Source organism: Panthera tigris, chromosome B2 (genome assembly GCF_018350195.1).
Source record: "Panthera tigris isolate Pti1 chromosome B2, P.tigris_Pti1_mat1.1, whole genome shotgun sequence".
Lineage (NCBI taxonomy): Eukaryota > Metazoa > Chordata > Mammalia > Carnivora > Felidae > Panthera > Panthera tigris.
Window position 1 is genome coordinate 134,173,574 of NC_056664.1, and position 15,897 is coordinate 134,189,470.

The 15,897-nt window shown below is 49.0% G+C and overlaps 1 protein-coding gene across 2 annotated transcripts; it reads left to right on the forward strand.

Annotated features, from left to right (window-relative positions):
• Window positions 1–575: 575 nt before the first annotated feature.
• LOC122238774 (UL16-binding protein 1-like) lies at window positions 576–14,507 on the forward strand. 2 transcript variants are annotated; one of them, XM_042987311.1, is made up of 5 exons: window positions 576–931; window positions 6,668–6,931; window positions 7,168–7,440; window positions 8,170–8,274; window positions 14,169–14,507. In XM_042987311.1, the coding sequence occupies exons 1-5, from the start codon at window positions 847–849 to the stop codon at window positions 14,327–14,329; spliced, it is 888 nt and encodes a 295-aa protein (XP_042843245.1). In that variant the 5' UTR covers window positions 576–846; the 3' UTR covers window positions 14,330–14,507. The 2 variants fall into 2 exon arrangements, with proteins under 2 accessions (XP_042843245.1, XP_042843246.1); XM_042987312.1 differs by lacking the exon at window positions 14,169–14,507 and adding an exon at window positions 10,374–10,801.
• Window positions 14,508–15,897: the final 1,390 nt, after the last annotated feature.

The following is a 15,897-nucleotide window of genomic DNA, read 5'->3' on the forward strand; positions in this document are numbered from 1 at the left end:
GGGGAGGGGCAGAGAGTGTGCGAGACAGAGAACCCCAAGCCAGCTCCAGACACTTCCACACTGAAGCAGGAAACTGACAGCGCAGAGCTCGGGTTGGGGCTGAGGGTGGGGGTGGGGGGACGGGTGCGAGAACTCAGGACTCGTGAGATCATGACCTGAGCCAGAAATCATGACAGAGATCAGGACCTGAGCTACCCAGGCGCCCTGGCTGGCAGTACTTTTCGACCAAGTTCCCTTTTCTCCATCTTTTTTTTTCTCCATCTTCTTTTTTAAAAAAAAATTTTTAATGTTTTATTTATTTTTGAGACGGAGAGACAGAGCATGAGCAGGGGAGGGGCAGAGAGAGGGGAGGGGCAGAGAGAGGGGAGGGGCAGAGAGAGGGGAGGGGCAGAGAGAGGGGAGGGGCAGAGAGAGGGGAGGGGCAGAGAGAGGGGAGGGGCAGAGAGAGAGGGAGACCGAATCCGAAGCAGGCTCCAGCCTCTGAGCTGTCTGCACAGAGCCCCGCGTCGGGCTCGAACTCACGAACCGTGAGATCATGACCTGAGCCAAAGTCGGACGCTCAACCGACTGAGCCACCCAGGCGCCCCCCCTTTTCTCCATCTTCTGGTCCAGAGACGCCAGGGCAGAAGAGGCTGAGGAAGGCTGCTAAGCAGGTGACTGGCTCCGCCCACAGGAACCTCTACTCCTCCCACACCCATATTAGGGCAAGCTGCACTCGCCCCACCCTCCGAGCACGTAGGAAGTCGGGACTTCTTATTTAAGAATCCAGTTTTCTCCAGCTCGGAGCTAGTAGAGGATACCCGTCCGCCCTGCTGTGCTCTTCACGCCGCCCCGCCGCTGCCGACCATGGCTCGTCCTGGGGGCACCACTCTCCGTCTTTGTCTCCTGCTCCGGTTTCTGCTAACAGACAGTGTTTCAGCGCCTCGTGGCTGTGAGTTCAGAGGTAGAACCTGGGCGGGGGGCAGTGCGGCGGTCGGGAGGAGCTTTAAGACTTGGAAGGAGTTGCGGTGTGCCCCGAGGGCTTCTGGAGCCTTCTCGCCGGGTGGCGCTCCGTCCCACTCCTCAATTATTCCCCGGCCGGCTTGTTCCGCGTCCGCGGCGTCTGCGGGTCGCGGGTTCCCGGGACCCGGAGAGGTAACTGTAAATGGGCAGTTTCCTCCGAAAGCGCTGCTGCTGCCGGGTGGACCCGGTGGTGGCGGGACAGCAGAGCCGGAGCAGGGGGAGGGAAAGACGGCCTCCTCGCGGAGCCTAAGCCTGAGTCTCAGCTCCTGAGCCCCGGGCTTTGGGCAGGACGGAGGGCGATCCCTCAGCGAAGGAACTGCCAGATAAACCTGCCCCGCGACGCGGCTCACACCACTCTGCCCGCACGAGACACCATTCCCGTTACCGGAGCACTTGGACTTCTCGGTTCACCGCCCCCCCCCCCCCCCCCCCCCCCCCCCCCCGCGTCCGGCTCCAGAAGCTCTTCCACCAGCCACGTCCCAGCACCTCCCAGCTCAGAGTGGGCAGGTCTCTATCCTATGGCCAGAGACCTCCTGGCTACCAGACCCCTGGACCTCACCGGCAGCCTCTTACTCCGTGTGGCTTTCCCTGCTGCAAGTGGCATTGCCTGGCTCCAACACTGTAAAGGTCTCTTCCCGATATTCCAATGGGGATGTCACAAAGTGCACAGAGCACCTTTTCCTAACACAATACCTCTATGTCACAGCTTCTACAGGGTCCTATGACCGAGGAAGCAGGCTCAGCCACACTCATTCATCCAGGGATTGTTATGGCGGCGTCCCTGCTACAAGAGCACTGTCGGTTAGTTACAGCAGAGACCTGGGTAGATGCAGAAAATCTTTGCACCGGGCTGGCATTTAAGTGAAAATAGAAGAGGGCTCCTTCGTACCCTTGCATTCAGAGAGGTTTTGATGTTGGTACTCATCTCTCACTGCATCCAGGATAAGTACTTTTTAAACATTCTATTTGGAGAGAAGAGAAGGCCGTGTAAGAGTACTGTACGTGAATTTCCTTGCAACCTAGCCCCCAACCCACAAGTAATTCAACTGCAAAGGTTTTTCACTCCTGGGACAAACGTGGGGGGTGTGAAAGGACCACATGGTGATGTGGGTACCTGAGCCAAATGATGTCGCTGTGAACAGGGGCTGGGAGAGGTGTCTTTTCATTATCTGGGGCACCCCCTGCCCTGCACCAGTTCAATAACAGGGACCCCTGAGGACGCTTTCGATCCCTGTGGACGGTGTCAACTCACACAGTAGGTTTACGCAGTGAAAATGTCCGGGTGGTCTCTGCTCCCCAGGGTCTCTGCACCCCTGTAAATGACCACATGACTCTTTGGGGAAGGCCAGCAGGAAGCATTGCTCTTGCTGTTGACCTGAAGGGTCCCTCCTGATTGGAACCTGGCTTCTGCTTCTAGTAAAGAGTTGCAGTTCTGAGAGGCGGCTCCGTTCTGGAACCTGGGCAGAGGACCCAGACTCTCTGTGGGGTCACTGCTTTCAGCTTCCTCCTCATCCATCTTGGGGATTGGTCTTTGTTTTTATTGTTTAACTCCAGCAGTCTTCGGGTTGGCTGTCCAACTACTTTGCCTTTACAGTCATGTGTTCTGTGAGCCAGAGGGATGGACAGCTTTCTGTGGGTCAGGCCCCTGACTGCTTTCCAGCGTCTAGGATCATTCTAGGATCATTTCAATCGTTGCCGCCTCCCTGCTTCGGACAGTTGAGCGCCTATACCTCAAATCTATTATAACAGGACTTCCCACCGCCAATACCACTGGGAGCCTATTTCTGCAACACCGTCCCATTACCGCCAAGCTTCTGCCTTCAAAGATAGCCATCACTAAGCTTCTTTTGTTTTAATTTCTTTAGAGAGAGAGAGAGAGAGAGAGAGAGAGACAGCGCAAATGGGGGAGGGGCAGAGAGAGAAGAGAGACAGAGAAGGAGAGAGAAGGAATCCCATGCAAGCTCGAGCCACAAACTAGGAGATCATGACCTGAGCCAAAGTTGCACACTTAACTGACTGAGCCACCCAGGCGCCCTGCCATTACTAAGCTTCTTCAGGATTTTGGTGCCTTCTCACCATGCATTGTTTTTTGGTTTCTGTTTTTTGAATTTTATTAAAATCCAAGCTAACATATGGCGTAATAATGGTTTCAGGAGTAGAATTTAGGGATTCATCAATTACATGTAACACCCATGCTTGTCCCAACAGGTGCCCTCCTTAATGCCCACCACCCATTCGGCCCATCCCCCCACCCATTACCCCTCCAGCAACCCTCAGTTTCTTCTCTGTATTTCAGTCTCTTATGGTTTGCCTCCCTCTCTGTTTGTATCTTATTTTTCGTTCCCTTTCCCTATGTTCATCTGTTGTGTTTCTTAACTTTCTACATATGCGTGAAATCATACGATATTTCTTTCTCTGACTGACTTATTTTGCTTAGCATGATATGCTCTAGTTCCATCCACATGGCTGCAAATGGCAAGATTTCATTGCTTTTGATCACCAAGTAATATTCCATTGTGTATTTATACTAGATCTTCTTTATCCGTTTGTCACTCGATGGACGTTTGGGCCCATCCCATAATTTGGCTATTGTGGATAGTGCTGCTAAAACACTGGGGTGCATGTGCCCCTTAAAATCAGCATTTTGGTATCCTTTGGAGCGGTACCTAGTAGTGCAACTAAGGGGTCATAGGCTAGTTATACTTTTAATTTTTTGAGGAACTTCCATATTGTTTTCCCTAGTGGCTGCACCAGTTTGCAGTCCCAGCAGCAGTGAAAAAGGCTTTACCTTCCTCCACATCCTTGCCAATAGCTGATGTTTCCCGAGTTGATCATTTTCGCCATTCTGACTGGCGTGAGGTGGTATCTCATTGTGGTTTTGACTTGTACTTCCCTGATGATGTGTGATGTTGAGCATCTTTTCATGTGCCTGTTGGCCATCTGGATGACTTCTTTGGAAAAGTGTCTGTTCGTGTCTTTTACCTCTTTCTTCACTGGATTATTTGTTTTTTGGGTGTTGAGTTTGATAAGTTCTTGATAGATTTTGGATAGTAACCCTTTATCGGATATCTCATTGGCAAATATCTTCTCTCGTTCCGTCCATGGACTTTTAGTTTTGTTGAATGTGCGGAAGGAAACGGACCTCATCTTGATTAGGTCCCGGTAGTTCATGTTTGCTTTTGTGTTCCTTGCCTCCAGAGACATGTCAGGTAAGAAGTTTTTGCAGCCGAGGTCAAAGAGATTGTAGCCTGTTTTCTCCTCTAGGATTTGGATGGTTTCCTGTCCCACATTTAGGTGTGTTTTTTTTTTTTATTTTTTATCCATTTTGAGTTTATTTTGTGTATGATGTAAGAAAGTGGCCCAGGTTTGTTCTTCTGCATGGGCTGTCCAGTTGTCCTAACACCATTTGCTGAAGAGACTTAATTCCCACTGGATAGTCTTCCCTGCTTTGTCAAAGATTAGTTGGCCATATGTTTGTGGGTCTGTTTCTGGGTTTTCTATTCTGTTCCTTTGATCTATGTGTCTGTTTTTGTGCCCGTACCATACTGTCTTGATGATTACAGCTTTGTAATACAGCTTAGAGTCTGGAATTGTGATGCCTCCAGCTTTGGTGTTCCCTTTCAACAGTACTTTGGATATTCGGGTCATTTCTGGTTCCCTGCAAATTTTGGAAGTGTTTATTCTAGCTCTGTGAAGAATGCTGGTGTCCGTTTGACAGGGATTGCATTGAATATGCAGATGGCTTTGGGTAGTGTTGACATTATAGCAATATTTCCTCTTTCAATCCACGAGCATGGGCTGTTTTTTACTTCTTTGTCCTCTTGAATTTCTCTCTGAGATTTCTGTACTTCGCAGCATATAGATCTTTCACCTCTTTGGTGAATTCATTCCTAGGTATTTTATGGTTTTCAGTACCATGGGGTTGATTCCTTGATTTCTCTTTCTGCTGCTTCATTATTGGTGTAGACAAATGCCACAGATTTCTGTACGTTGACTTATATCCTGCAACTTTGCTGAATTCATGTATCAGTCGTAGCAGGTTTTTGGTGGAGTCTTTTGGGTTTTCCACATAGACTATCATGTCATCTAGGAAGCATGAAAGTTTGACTTCTTCCTTGCTGATTTGAATGCCTTTTATTTCTTTTTGTTGTCTGATTGTTGAGGCTAGGACTCCCAACGCTATGTTGAACAACGGTGGTGACAGCGGGCATCCCTGTCATGTTCCTGACCTTAGGGGAAAGTTCTCGGTTTTTCCCCCTTGAGGATGATATTAGCGGTGGGTGTTTCCTACCTGGCCTTTGTGATCTTGGGGTATGTTCCTTCTATCCGTCCTTTCTTGTGGGTTTTCATCAAGAAGGATACTGTATCTTGTCAAATGCTTTTTCTGTATCTATTGAGAGGATCGTGTTCTTGTTCTTTCTTTTATTAATGTGAGGCATCATGTTGATTGATTTGTGGATATTGAAGCAGCCTTGCATCCCAGGAATAAATTCCACTTGATCGTGGTGAGTACTTCTTTTAATGGATTGTTGGGTTGGGTTGGCTAGTAACTTGTTGAGAATTTTTGCATCCATGTTCATCGGGGAAATGGCTCTGTAGTTCTCCTTCTCAGTGGGACCGTGCATTTTTTATGAGTTTTTTTGAGAGTCCTCCAGACCGCTCCGTGAGCATAGTTGATGGGCATATTTTTGGTTTTGTTTTGGCATTTCTTACTACATTTGTTCTGTCATATGCACTTCTCCGGGCCTTTTTAATCCCTTACCACTATCTGTCGTGGAATTCCTGATATTCTAGCCTGTGCCGTGTGGACCATCCTTTTTTCCAAGCCTCCAAGGCCCATCCTAATGGTAGATTATCACCATGACCAGGCCTGTGCTAAATGCTGGGACCCAGGATTGCAAATCTCTCTTCTCTGACTTTGGATTCTGTCTTCACCCTGCCCCACCCTGACTCAGCTCCTCAGGAGTAGGCCCCCTCACTGTCTCTCATCTTATTAAAAAAATTTTTTTAATGTTTATTTCTATTTAATAATTTAATTTTATAATAATTTTACTTAATAATTTTATTTAATAATTTATTGTTTAATGTTTGTTTATTTTTGAGAGAGAGAGAGAGAGAGAGACAGAGCATGAGTGGAGGAGGGGCAGAGAGAGGGAGACACAGAATCCAAAGCAGGCTCCAGGCTCTGGGCTGTCAGCACAGAGCCCGACGCGGGGCTCGAACTCACGAGCCGTGAGATCATGACCTGAGCTGAAGTCGGACGCTCCGCTGACTGAGCCACCCCGGCGCCCCTCATCTTCTTAGAGACACTGGGATAGATCCTGACCATCAGCCGGCATGTAGACCTCTTCTTCCCATGGCCAGCGTAGCACGTGCCTGAATTGATTAAAGACTGAGTGATGCTGGATATCAGCCTGGTAGACACAGGGAACATGTCCATGGCTGTATGGTTTCTGGTCAGGCAGAGGAATCCCGATCCTTGGTCCTTTTCCAAGAAGGGAAGTGCGCCAGCCTTTAATTGTTAGCGGGGAGGGGCTGTGCAGGGGCCGCCTTTGCTCTGCTAGGCCAGCCCTGCAGAGATACAATGACTGCCACACGGATGGGAGAGGGACGCCTCTGGGTCTGTCCTTCCAACCCCAACCCTAACTTACGTTTTCATTTGCAGATGCTCTTTCTCCTGCCTTTGAATTCCCCATCGCACCGAAGCCCAATCCTGGACAACCATGGTGTGAGATTCGAGGCAAGGTCAACGGAAACACGTTTCTGTATTATGCCTGTGGGAACAAGAAGGTCGAAGTCTTCGGTCCTCTGGGGAGGAATGTGAATGACATAGTGTTTTGGGAGAGACAGACCGAAACTCTGAAAGACCTGGCAGAAGAGCTCAAGAAGAAACTACTTGACTGGAAAGCAGCGGATTTTACACCCAGTGGTAAGTCGGAAAGGCCCAGGGCAGAAGTAGAACAGTTTGTAGGGCCAGGGACCTATTGTGTTCATGTACAACTTAGACATGGGTCCCACACACGTGGCCCAGCAGCCAGGGCAGTCAAGAGGGACAGAACTGGACCAAGAAGGGTGAAGGGGAGCCGAGGAGTGGACAGCGGGTGGGACAAGGGATCGGTCAAGACCAGAGGCTGACTTCATTCCCATGGTGGGGGTGGGGGGCAGATTCTCTCTCCCTGCAGGGCAGGATGGTGTGTGTGCGTGGGGACAACGGACGCACCAGCGGATCCTGGGAGTTTCACATCAATGAACAGATATCCTACTTCTTTAACTCAGAGAGTGGAAATTGGACACTTCGTCCTAGAGGCCGACAGATAAAGGCCTCATGGGAGAGTGACAGAGATTTGACCAATACCCTCATGAAGATCTCAGTTGGAGACTGTAACAAGTGGCTTGAGCGAATATTGGTGCACTGGGATGAACTGTGGGAGACAACAGGTAACTCAGAAGACTGGATGAAGTTGTTCTCTTGAAATCGGGCCTACCTTCTCCACTGTAGTGTGCGTGTGTGTGTGTGTGTGTGTGTGTGTGTGTGAGAGAGAGAGAGAGAGAGAGAGAGAGAGACAGAAACAGAGACAGAGAAGGTGATCCATCCATGGTGAATATCTTTAGGGGAGAGTAATGGCCCTAGATATGTTCTAGCGTCCTTCCTTTCCCTTCTCATCTCCTGAAATCTCTTCCTTGCTGCATGTCCTTTAGTTTTCTGGGATTTCTTGGATTCCCTCCTGGCCCCAAACATGAGGGTGTCAGCCTGATTCCAGAGACTCCTTCTCGCTCTTCCCTTTTCTGAGAATCATTGATCTTCTCATCTCCTCTTGTCTCTGGCCGGGGATCATTCCTGGCCACGTGCACTGTTAGCTCCAGAGAGGGGGTCAACTGTCACCACCCTCGTGCTCCGTGACCACCTCTTCTGCCACAGCAGGAGTGACCAGTTATGTTGGAACCCGTGCTTCCCCCTTTAGCTGTGCGAGGTCCTTCGGGACGGGTCCCGTGTCTTTCCTCGGTTCCCACCCCAGAACCTGTCACAGCCGCTGCCACAATGTAGAGTGACAGAAAGCATCTGCAGTGTGGGATCATCTGCGGCAGGAGGAGCGGAGGGGGTATCTCTTCGGATTTAAGTCTGAAACAGGATTTGGGGTCTGAAACCCTCTTGTGTTTCCATTTCAGCCCCGCCAGGCTCGCAGCAAGTCACGGCCCAGTCCGGGGCCCTCAGACCCATCACCTGGATCCTCCCTGTGATTCTCAGCTGCTTAATCATAATTGGCATCCAAGGTAGAGTCTTTTAGAGTGACAGGTACTGAGAGCAGATGGAGCGGGAAGGGAGGGGCAAATGGCCTGGTGTGAGGACAGGGACAGGTGACTCCCCCGCCCGACCCTGCCCACTCACTGAACCTTGTCATCACAGAAGTGAGACGAGGTGATGAGTTCCCCTGTCAGTTGTTAGCAGTAACGTGGACAAGCTCAGCCCTGAGTTGTCCTAAGGCCTCACTGTTAAGGCCGCTGGGAAAGGGGAGGGGCCCCCCAATGCATAAGGCCTGTTGACGCTAAGGAGATCTAGCAAGGTCAGGCCTGACGCAGACCTGATTCTAGGTTGAAGAGAGTCAATTTGGCCCAGTGCGGGTGGTGTGCGGGGAGAGGGACACACAGCTTGGGCAGTACTCACAGTGGAGCACGAGAGGCGTGGTGGCTCCACGTGATGTCTCAGGGGGGGGCGACTCCATCCGGGGGCCTACGAGGAGAGGCACCAGTGTCTGTTCCGGGGGAGGGAGTGGGAAGGCCGGGCAGAGGCAACTCCAAAGCCTGCAGTTGAGTGCTGTGTTCCCCCAGACAGTGGCTTGGGTCTTAGCATGTGAGGCAGAAAGTGAACAGTAGAGACTGTGCATGGCAAGATGTAGAAGCGTGGGAAATCCGGCTCAGGCTGCTGCAGGCACTGGCAGCTCGCTTCCTGCAGACCTCAGATCCGGAGCCACTGAGCACCCCTGCTTGGAGCAGAGCTGACCCGGGAGACGGGGGGACAGAGCTGGCCCGGGAGATGGGGGAGCAGAGCTGGCCCGGGAGATGGGGGAGCAGAGCTGACCCGGGAGATGGGGGAGCAGAGCTGACCCGGGAGATGGGGGGACAGAGCTGACCCGGGAGATGTGGGGCAGAGCTGACCCGGGAGATGGGGGAGCAGAGCTGACCCGGGAGATGGGGGGACAGAGCTGATCTGGGAGACGGGGGGCAGAGCTGACCTGGGAGACGGGGGGGCAGAGCTGACCCGGGAGATGGAGGGGCAGAGCTGACCCAGGGGATGGGGGAGCAGAGCTGACCCGCGAGATGGGGGGGCAGAGCTGACCCAGGAGATGGGGGGGGAGAGCTGACCCAGGAGATGGGGGGGGCAGAGCTGATCTGGGAGACAGGGGAGCAGAGCTGACCCGGGAGATGGGGGGGCAGAGCTGACCCGTGAGATGGGGGAGCAGAGCTGACCCAGGAGATGGGGGAGCAGAGCTGACCCGGGAGATGGGGGGGCAGAGCTGACCCGGGAGATGGGGGGGCAGAGTTGACCCGGGAGATGGGGGAGCAGAGCTGACCCGGGAGATGGGGGAGCAGAGCTGACCCAGGAGATGGGGGAGCAGAGCTGACCCAGGAGATGGGGGGGCAGAGCTGACCCGGGAGATGGGGGGGCAGAGTTGACCCGGGAGATGGGGGAGCAGAGCTGACCCGGGAGATGGGGGAGCAGAGTTGACCCGGGAGATGGGGGAGCAGAGCTGACCCGGGAGATGGGGGAGCAGAGCTGACCCGGGAGATGGGGGAGCAGAGCTGACCCGGGAGATGGGGGGGCAGAGCTGACCCGGGAGATGGGGGAGCAGAGCTGACCCTGGAGATGGGGGGCTGAATTGCTGGGGGTGCTCACAGCTGAGCCAGACCAGGAATGGACGGGATGGGGGAAGGAGCATCATGCTAAGGGCTCTGAGTGCTACTAGCTGGGAGGCTGGGAGGGAAGGGAGAGGAAAGGATCTTTGCTTCAAAATTTCGCAAGGTTAGAGATATCAAGTGCAGGCCCCTGTCTGCTGTCAGATCCCTCACCAGGTCCTCTAGGACTGCCCATCAGAGGCAGAATTAGAACCCGAGTCAAGCGGGCAGAATGATTTGTTACTTCCTGAGCCCAAACCCTTGGTAACAGCACCTGGGGATGACTCAGTGATTGTTTTCAGAGGGAGGAGGTTTGTAAAGGCGGTTGGACCCAGGGCTGGGGAGATGGCTGGAGGGAAATACATGTCCCTCAATGAGGGCTGGACTCTGGGTGCGGGGGTAGGTGGGGAAGGGCAGCCCCAGGACAACTGGCCTAGGAATTTCTCAGCCACGACACCAACACCTGTTCTTTTCTCAAGGCTGCTGATTATACCAGGAAGCTCCCGAGAGTGTCGTCCTGCTTAGCGATTCTGTTTTGCTAGGCTACCTTTGGATCACTTGCTGTTCGTTTTTGGACCAGACTTTAAGAATCCAGTGACATCACCAACTTCCAGCTATTACAAAGCCATAATTATGAAGACAGTATGGTACTGGCACAAAAACAGACACTCAGATCAATGAAAGAGAATAGAAAACCCAGAAATGGACCCACAAACGTATGGCCAACTAATGAGCAGGAGAGAATATCCAATGGAATAAAGACAGTCTCTTCCCAGTGGTGCTAGTAACACTGGGCTGCAATGTGCAGAAAAACGAACCTGGACCAGTTTCTCACACCAGACACAAAAATAAACTCAAAGTGGATGAAAGACCTCAATGTAAGACAGGAAGCCGTCAAAATCCTCGAGGAGAAAGCAGGCCAAAACCTCTTTGATCTTGGCCGCAGCAACTTCTTACTCAACACGTCTCCAGAGGCATGGGATACAAAAGTAAAACTGAACTTTGGGGCCTCATCAAATAAAAAGCTTCTGCACAGCGAAGGAAACAATCAGCAAAACTAAATGGCAGCCAATGGAATGGGAGAAGATATTTGCAAATGACATATCACATAAAGGGTTAGTATCCAAAATCTATAAAGAATTTATCAAACTCAACACCCAAAAAACAAATAATCCAGTGAAGAAATGACAAAAGACATGAATAGACACTTCTTCAAAGAAGACATCCAGATGGCCAGCTGACACGTGAAAAAATGCTCCACATCACTCATCATCAGGGAAATACAAATCAAAACCACCATGAGATACCACCTCACACCTGTCAGAATGGCTAACGTTAACAACTCAGGCAATGACAGATGTTGGCGAGGATGCGGAGAAAGGGGATCTCTTTTGCACTGCTGGTGGGAATGCAAAGTGGTGCATCCAATCTGGAAAACATTATGGACGTTCCTCCAAAAACTAAAAATAGATATATATATATCTATATATATCTATACACACACACACACAAACACACACACAATGCAGTATTACTCAGCAATCGAAAAGATTGAAATCTTGCCATTTGCCACCACGTGGATGGAACTAGAGGGTATTATGCTAAGCGAAATTAGAGAAAGACAAATATATGACTTTACTCATATGAGGACTTGAAGATACAAAACAGATGAACACAACGGAAGGGAAGCAAAAATAATATAAAAACAGCGATGGGAACAAAACATTAAGAGACTCTTAAATGTGGAGAACAAACAGAGGGTTACTGTGGGAGCTGTAGGAGGAGGGATAGGCTAAATGGCTAAGGGGCATTAATATGATAATGAACTTGAATGTAAATTTTAAAAAAATGAAAAAAACAGGGGCGCCTGGGTGGCTCAGTCAGTTAAGCGGCCGACTTCGGCTCAGGTCATGATCTCGCGGTCCGTGAGTTCAAGCCCCGCGTCGGGCTCTGTGCTGACTTCTCAGAGCCTGGAGCCTGTGTCTCCCTCTCTCTCTGACCCTCCCCCGCTCCTGCTCTGTCTCTCTCTGTCTCAAAAATAAATGTTAAAAAAAATGAAAAAACCAAAAAGAATCCAGAGAAATCGGACCACATGGTGCAGCACATGTAACATCCATGTCCATTCATGCATCTGGGGAATGCACTTTTATTTAGCACTTTTTCTTAGTATGTTATTTCATTTTCTTTTGAGACTAAGTGATAGAATTATTTTATTTATTTATTTTTATATGTTTCTTTACTTGTGAGAGAGAGCATGCACGGGGGAGGGGCAGAGAGACACAGGGAGAGAGAGGATCTGAGGCAGCCTCCACGCTGACAGCAGAGAGCCCGACGTGGGGCTGGAACTCACGAACCCTGAGATCATGACCTGAGCCAGAGTCGGACACTTAACTGACTGAACCACCCAGGCGCCCCAAAGTGATGGAATTCTTGCTCTGAAATGTTTAAATGCTTGACTAAGGAATCTCAACAAAGAGAACGTTTTCCATCTCGTCCTTTGGTTGTGGAATATGAGATTCTTCTATGCACTTTGGCCTTGTTCTTGCAGACACTTGTGCCAAAAAATATCGTTTGAAGTTATGGAAACTCAGGGATTTTTTTCTGATAAATGACCTCATTGACGTCTAAAGAGAACAATATATATGTGATAATTCTCTTCAGTAATTTCTATGTAAATATATTTAAATAAAATATCACTGTAATAAAAATGGTAGTTAACTCGGAATTTGTGTTTTATCCCATAAAGAACTCCTTGCTCTTCCTCACTTTGTGGGGTAAATTAACTGGTGATTCTGCTAGATTTCTTGTGGCAGCAGAGAATTTAAGGCTCACTCCAAAATCACATTTCAAGGAGCCATCTGTGGGTCTCAGTGCAAACAATGCAAATCCAACATGCCAACTGCAAACAAATATTTGAATACGAAGTCATCGAGAATCTTTCTGATTTCCCCTGATCCCCCATCTACAGGAGTGACTCTCCTGTCGTCTCTCCCCGCTGAGTCACCTCCTTCAGTGCACAGTGAATCTTCTTGGCAGAAACAGATCTGCTTCTAAAAATTAAGTTATTCTTCCATGAGCAAAGGATTGGTATCCAGAATATATAAAGAGCTCCTACAGATACGTAAGTCATTCTAAGAGTTGTGCAAGAGCTTAGAGTAAGTTCCAGATGATAAATAAGCCTATGAAATCATTGAACACATCCTCAATAATCAAGATAACACAAATAACAATGGGATGCCCCACATAGGCATCAAACGGACAAAATTTTATTTTATTATTGGTTTACTTTTTGACAACGTCCTAAATATATCTATAGCAAGTGGTGGACAGGAAGTAGACTAACACGAGTTCTCTTAGGTGTTGGTAGGAGTATAAATGGAATCACTCATTTGCCCCCTATTTCACCACGTCCAGACAGTAGTTGATGTTCAGCCCACTGCATGGCAATCCCAGTGTTCCTTCCAGGCTGGAAAACACGGAGACCCAAAAGCGTGGAGATGTATGTGTTTTCGCTGTGGTGTTATGTGCTGTAGCAACCGTTAGCAATATGATATCCGAGTGAAGTACAACATATACACCATGTTAAGAGATTTGTTTCTCTCTGCTTAAGACTAAATAATCGGAAGTACTTTCCAAAGTGATACAAAGACGGACCCGAACACCAGGGGAACGCAGCTTTCAAATGTATATTTGAGGACATCTGGCTGACATCCCCTAACAGTGGCCTCGTGAATCTAAATCTCTCTACCACGTGTAAAAATTAAAGCAATCAACCAAAAAGGCACATAAAACTCTGTAACCCCCATTTTCAGCACACCCAGGAAATGGAAAATGCCTAAGTCCATCCCTGTCTGTGACCATGATGGACGCTGTTGGAACAACTGGAAGCAGAGTCTGAGGACGAGGCAGTGGTCAGGGGCCCTGACTCAGTATGGGATGATCCGTGGTGATGCGGGAGAATGTCCCGGTGGGTGGGAAATACATCCCAAAGTGTGTGGCATCAGGGGACATCACGAAAAGCGGGAGGACATTGGTGTGACCGCTTACTGTCATACGGTTCAGGAAGAGAAGCGTCTGTACAGACTCGCAACTTCTTTATAGTTCAGGCCTGTTTCAGAAATTTTTATCGTTACAAAAAATGGGAATTTAAGAAACACTCGTGTTTCAGAATTTGATGTGACAAGGTAAGTGACTCGGAACACAGCCTGGTCATTTTTTCAAGGCGGGTCCTCCCTCTTTGTTCCCTTCGGACTCTGTGCTCCGGCCTTCGGCAGCTTCTGTCTCCTCCACGTCCTCAGCATGGCCAGCCCAGGGCCTCGTGGACAGGAAAGCCGCTAAGTCCCGGATCGGAGCTGTGCACACTGATCTCTACGGAGCCCGACCCTCACTTTGGTGCAGGAGAGGGCAGGCAACTGAATCAGCTCTTTTGCAGTGAGATCGCCCTCCAAGCCGTGTGTGTGTGTGTGTCTGTGTGTGTGTGTGGGGGGTGCATGTGTGCATGCATGCACGTGTATGTATGTGCGTTTGTGTATGTGTGTACATGCGTGTGCCCAAATACTTTCCTGCTCCAAACTCATTGCATAGAACTATGAATCAAAAAAAAAAAAAAAAAAAAAAAAGAACTATGAGTCATTGGCTGGGTGGTTTCCTAAACTCTTCAAGCAGGAATGAAATAAGACATTAGTGGGAAATGATGCAATAATCCAGCGCTTTCTCCTGCTGAGGGTGCCCCCCCCCCCACCCGGTCTCCTAATTCAGGTGTTAGCCCTGCCTGCCCTGAAGGCCAGGGCTGGGGTCTCTCTTGCTGTGAAGGATGGGCAGCCCTCCTTAACATCTCTGTCACTGGAGTCTCTTTGGGTAGGTGGAAATAGAGCCCTAACCAAGATTCAGAACTCTATCAGATTCAAGAGGTGAAGACTTTCCCCTTCATCACCACATTGGTGTGAATTGTGAATTTTAAGTTATTTATTTATGAATCACTATCTAGATTTATGTATTCATTTATTAAGTTTATGCATTTATTTTGAGAGAAAGAGAGAAAAAGCGTGAGTGGGGGAGGGGCAAAAGAGAATCCCAAGCTGGCTCCACACTGTCAGCAGCTGAGCCCGACGTGGTGCTGGAATGCACAAACTGTGAGATCATGACATACGCCGAAGTCAGATGCTTAACCGACTGAGCCACCCAGGTGCCCCAATTTTAAGTTATTTAAATGTTGGTTTAATGGCTGCATGATTGAGACCGTATGAAAGCGAAGGTGCTAAAGTAGGCTAAAGCTAACATGTGGAAACGTCAGGTAGAAGGTGAAATCAGATCATAGTATAGATGGGTTTGGCACCTCACTGGTAAGGAAACATGGCAATATAAATTCTTCCCTCAGGCGCCCCAAACTTTTCCCCATTGCTTGCCTGCAAGTCTGGCTGCAAGGGCAAAAAATCTGCTAGAAAACATAGATGATAAGACAGCTAACTGCTGTTCATCCAGATTGAATTAAGACTTGTGCATTTGTAGGGCACCTGGGTGGCTCAGTCGGTTAAGCGTCCGACTTCAGCTCAGGTCGTGATCACGGTTCTTGGGTTCAAGCCTCGCATCAGGCTCTGTGCTGACAGCTCAGAGCCTAGAGCCTGCTTCGGATTCTTTGTCTCTCTCTCTCTTTGCCCCTTGTCCACTTACACTCTGTCCTTCTTGCTCTCAAAAATAAATAAACATTAAAAAAAAAAGAAAAATAATGAGAGAAGGAATATGATAATGATATTAATAAACATATTTATATAATACTAATATAATTATATATTGATTATATATAATTACATATAATATCATAAAGGGGACAATCCAACAAGGAGATATAACAATTGTAAACATTTATGCACCCCAATGGGTGCACACAAATACATAAAACAGTTAATAACAAATATTAAAGAACTATTAGATAATAACAGAATAATAGTAGGGGACTTTAACACCCTACTCACATCAAGTGACAGGTCATCTAAACAGAAAATG

What these genes read in the sequence shown, in the direction of transcription:
- LOC122238774 (XM_042987311.1), top strand. Translation starts at nt 847, where the DNA reads ATGGCTCGTCCTGGGGGCACCACTCTCCGTCTTTGTCTCCTGCTCCGG. An exon ending in TGTTTCAGCGCCTCGTGGCT is followed by an intron (nt 932 to 6,667) that starts GTGAGTTCAGAG and finishes TTTCATTTGCAG; the next exon opens with ATGCTCTTTCTCCTGCCTTT. An exon ending in TGAACTGTGGGAGACAACAG is followed by an intron (nt 7,441 to 8,169) that starts GTAACTCAGAAG and finishes TTTCCATTTCAG; the next exon opens with CCCCGCCAGGCTCGCAGCAA.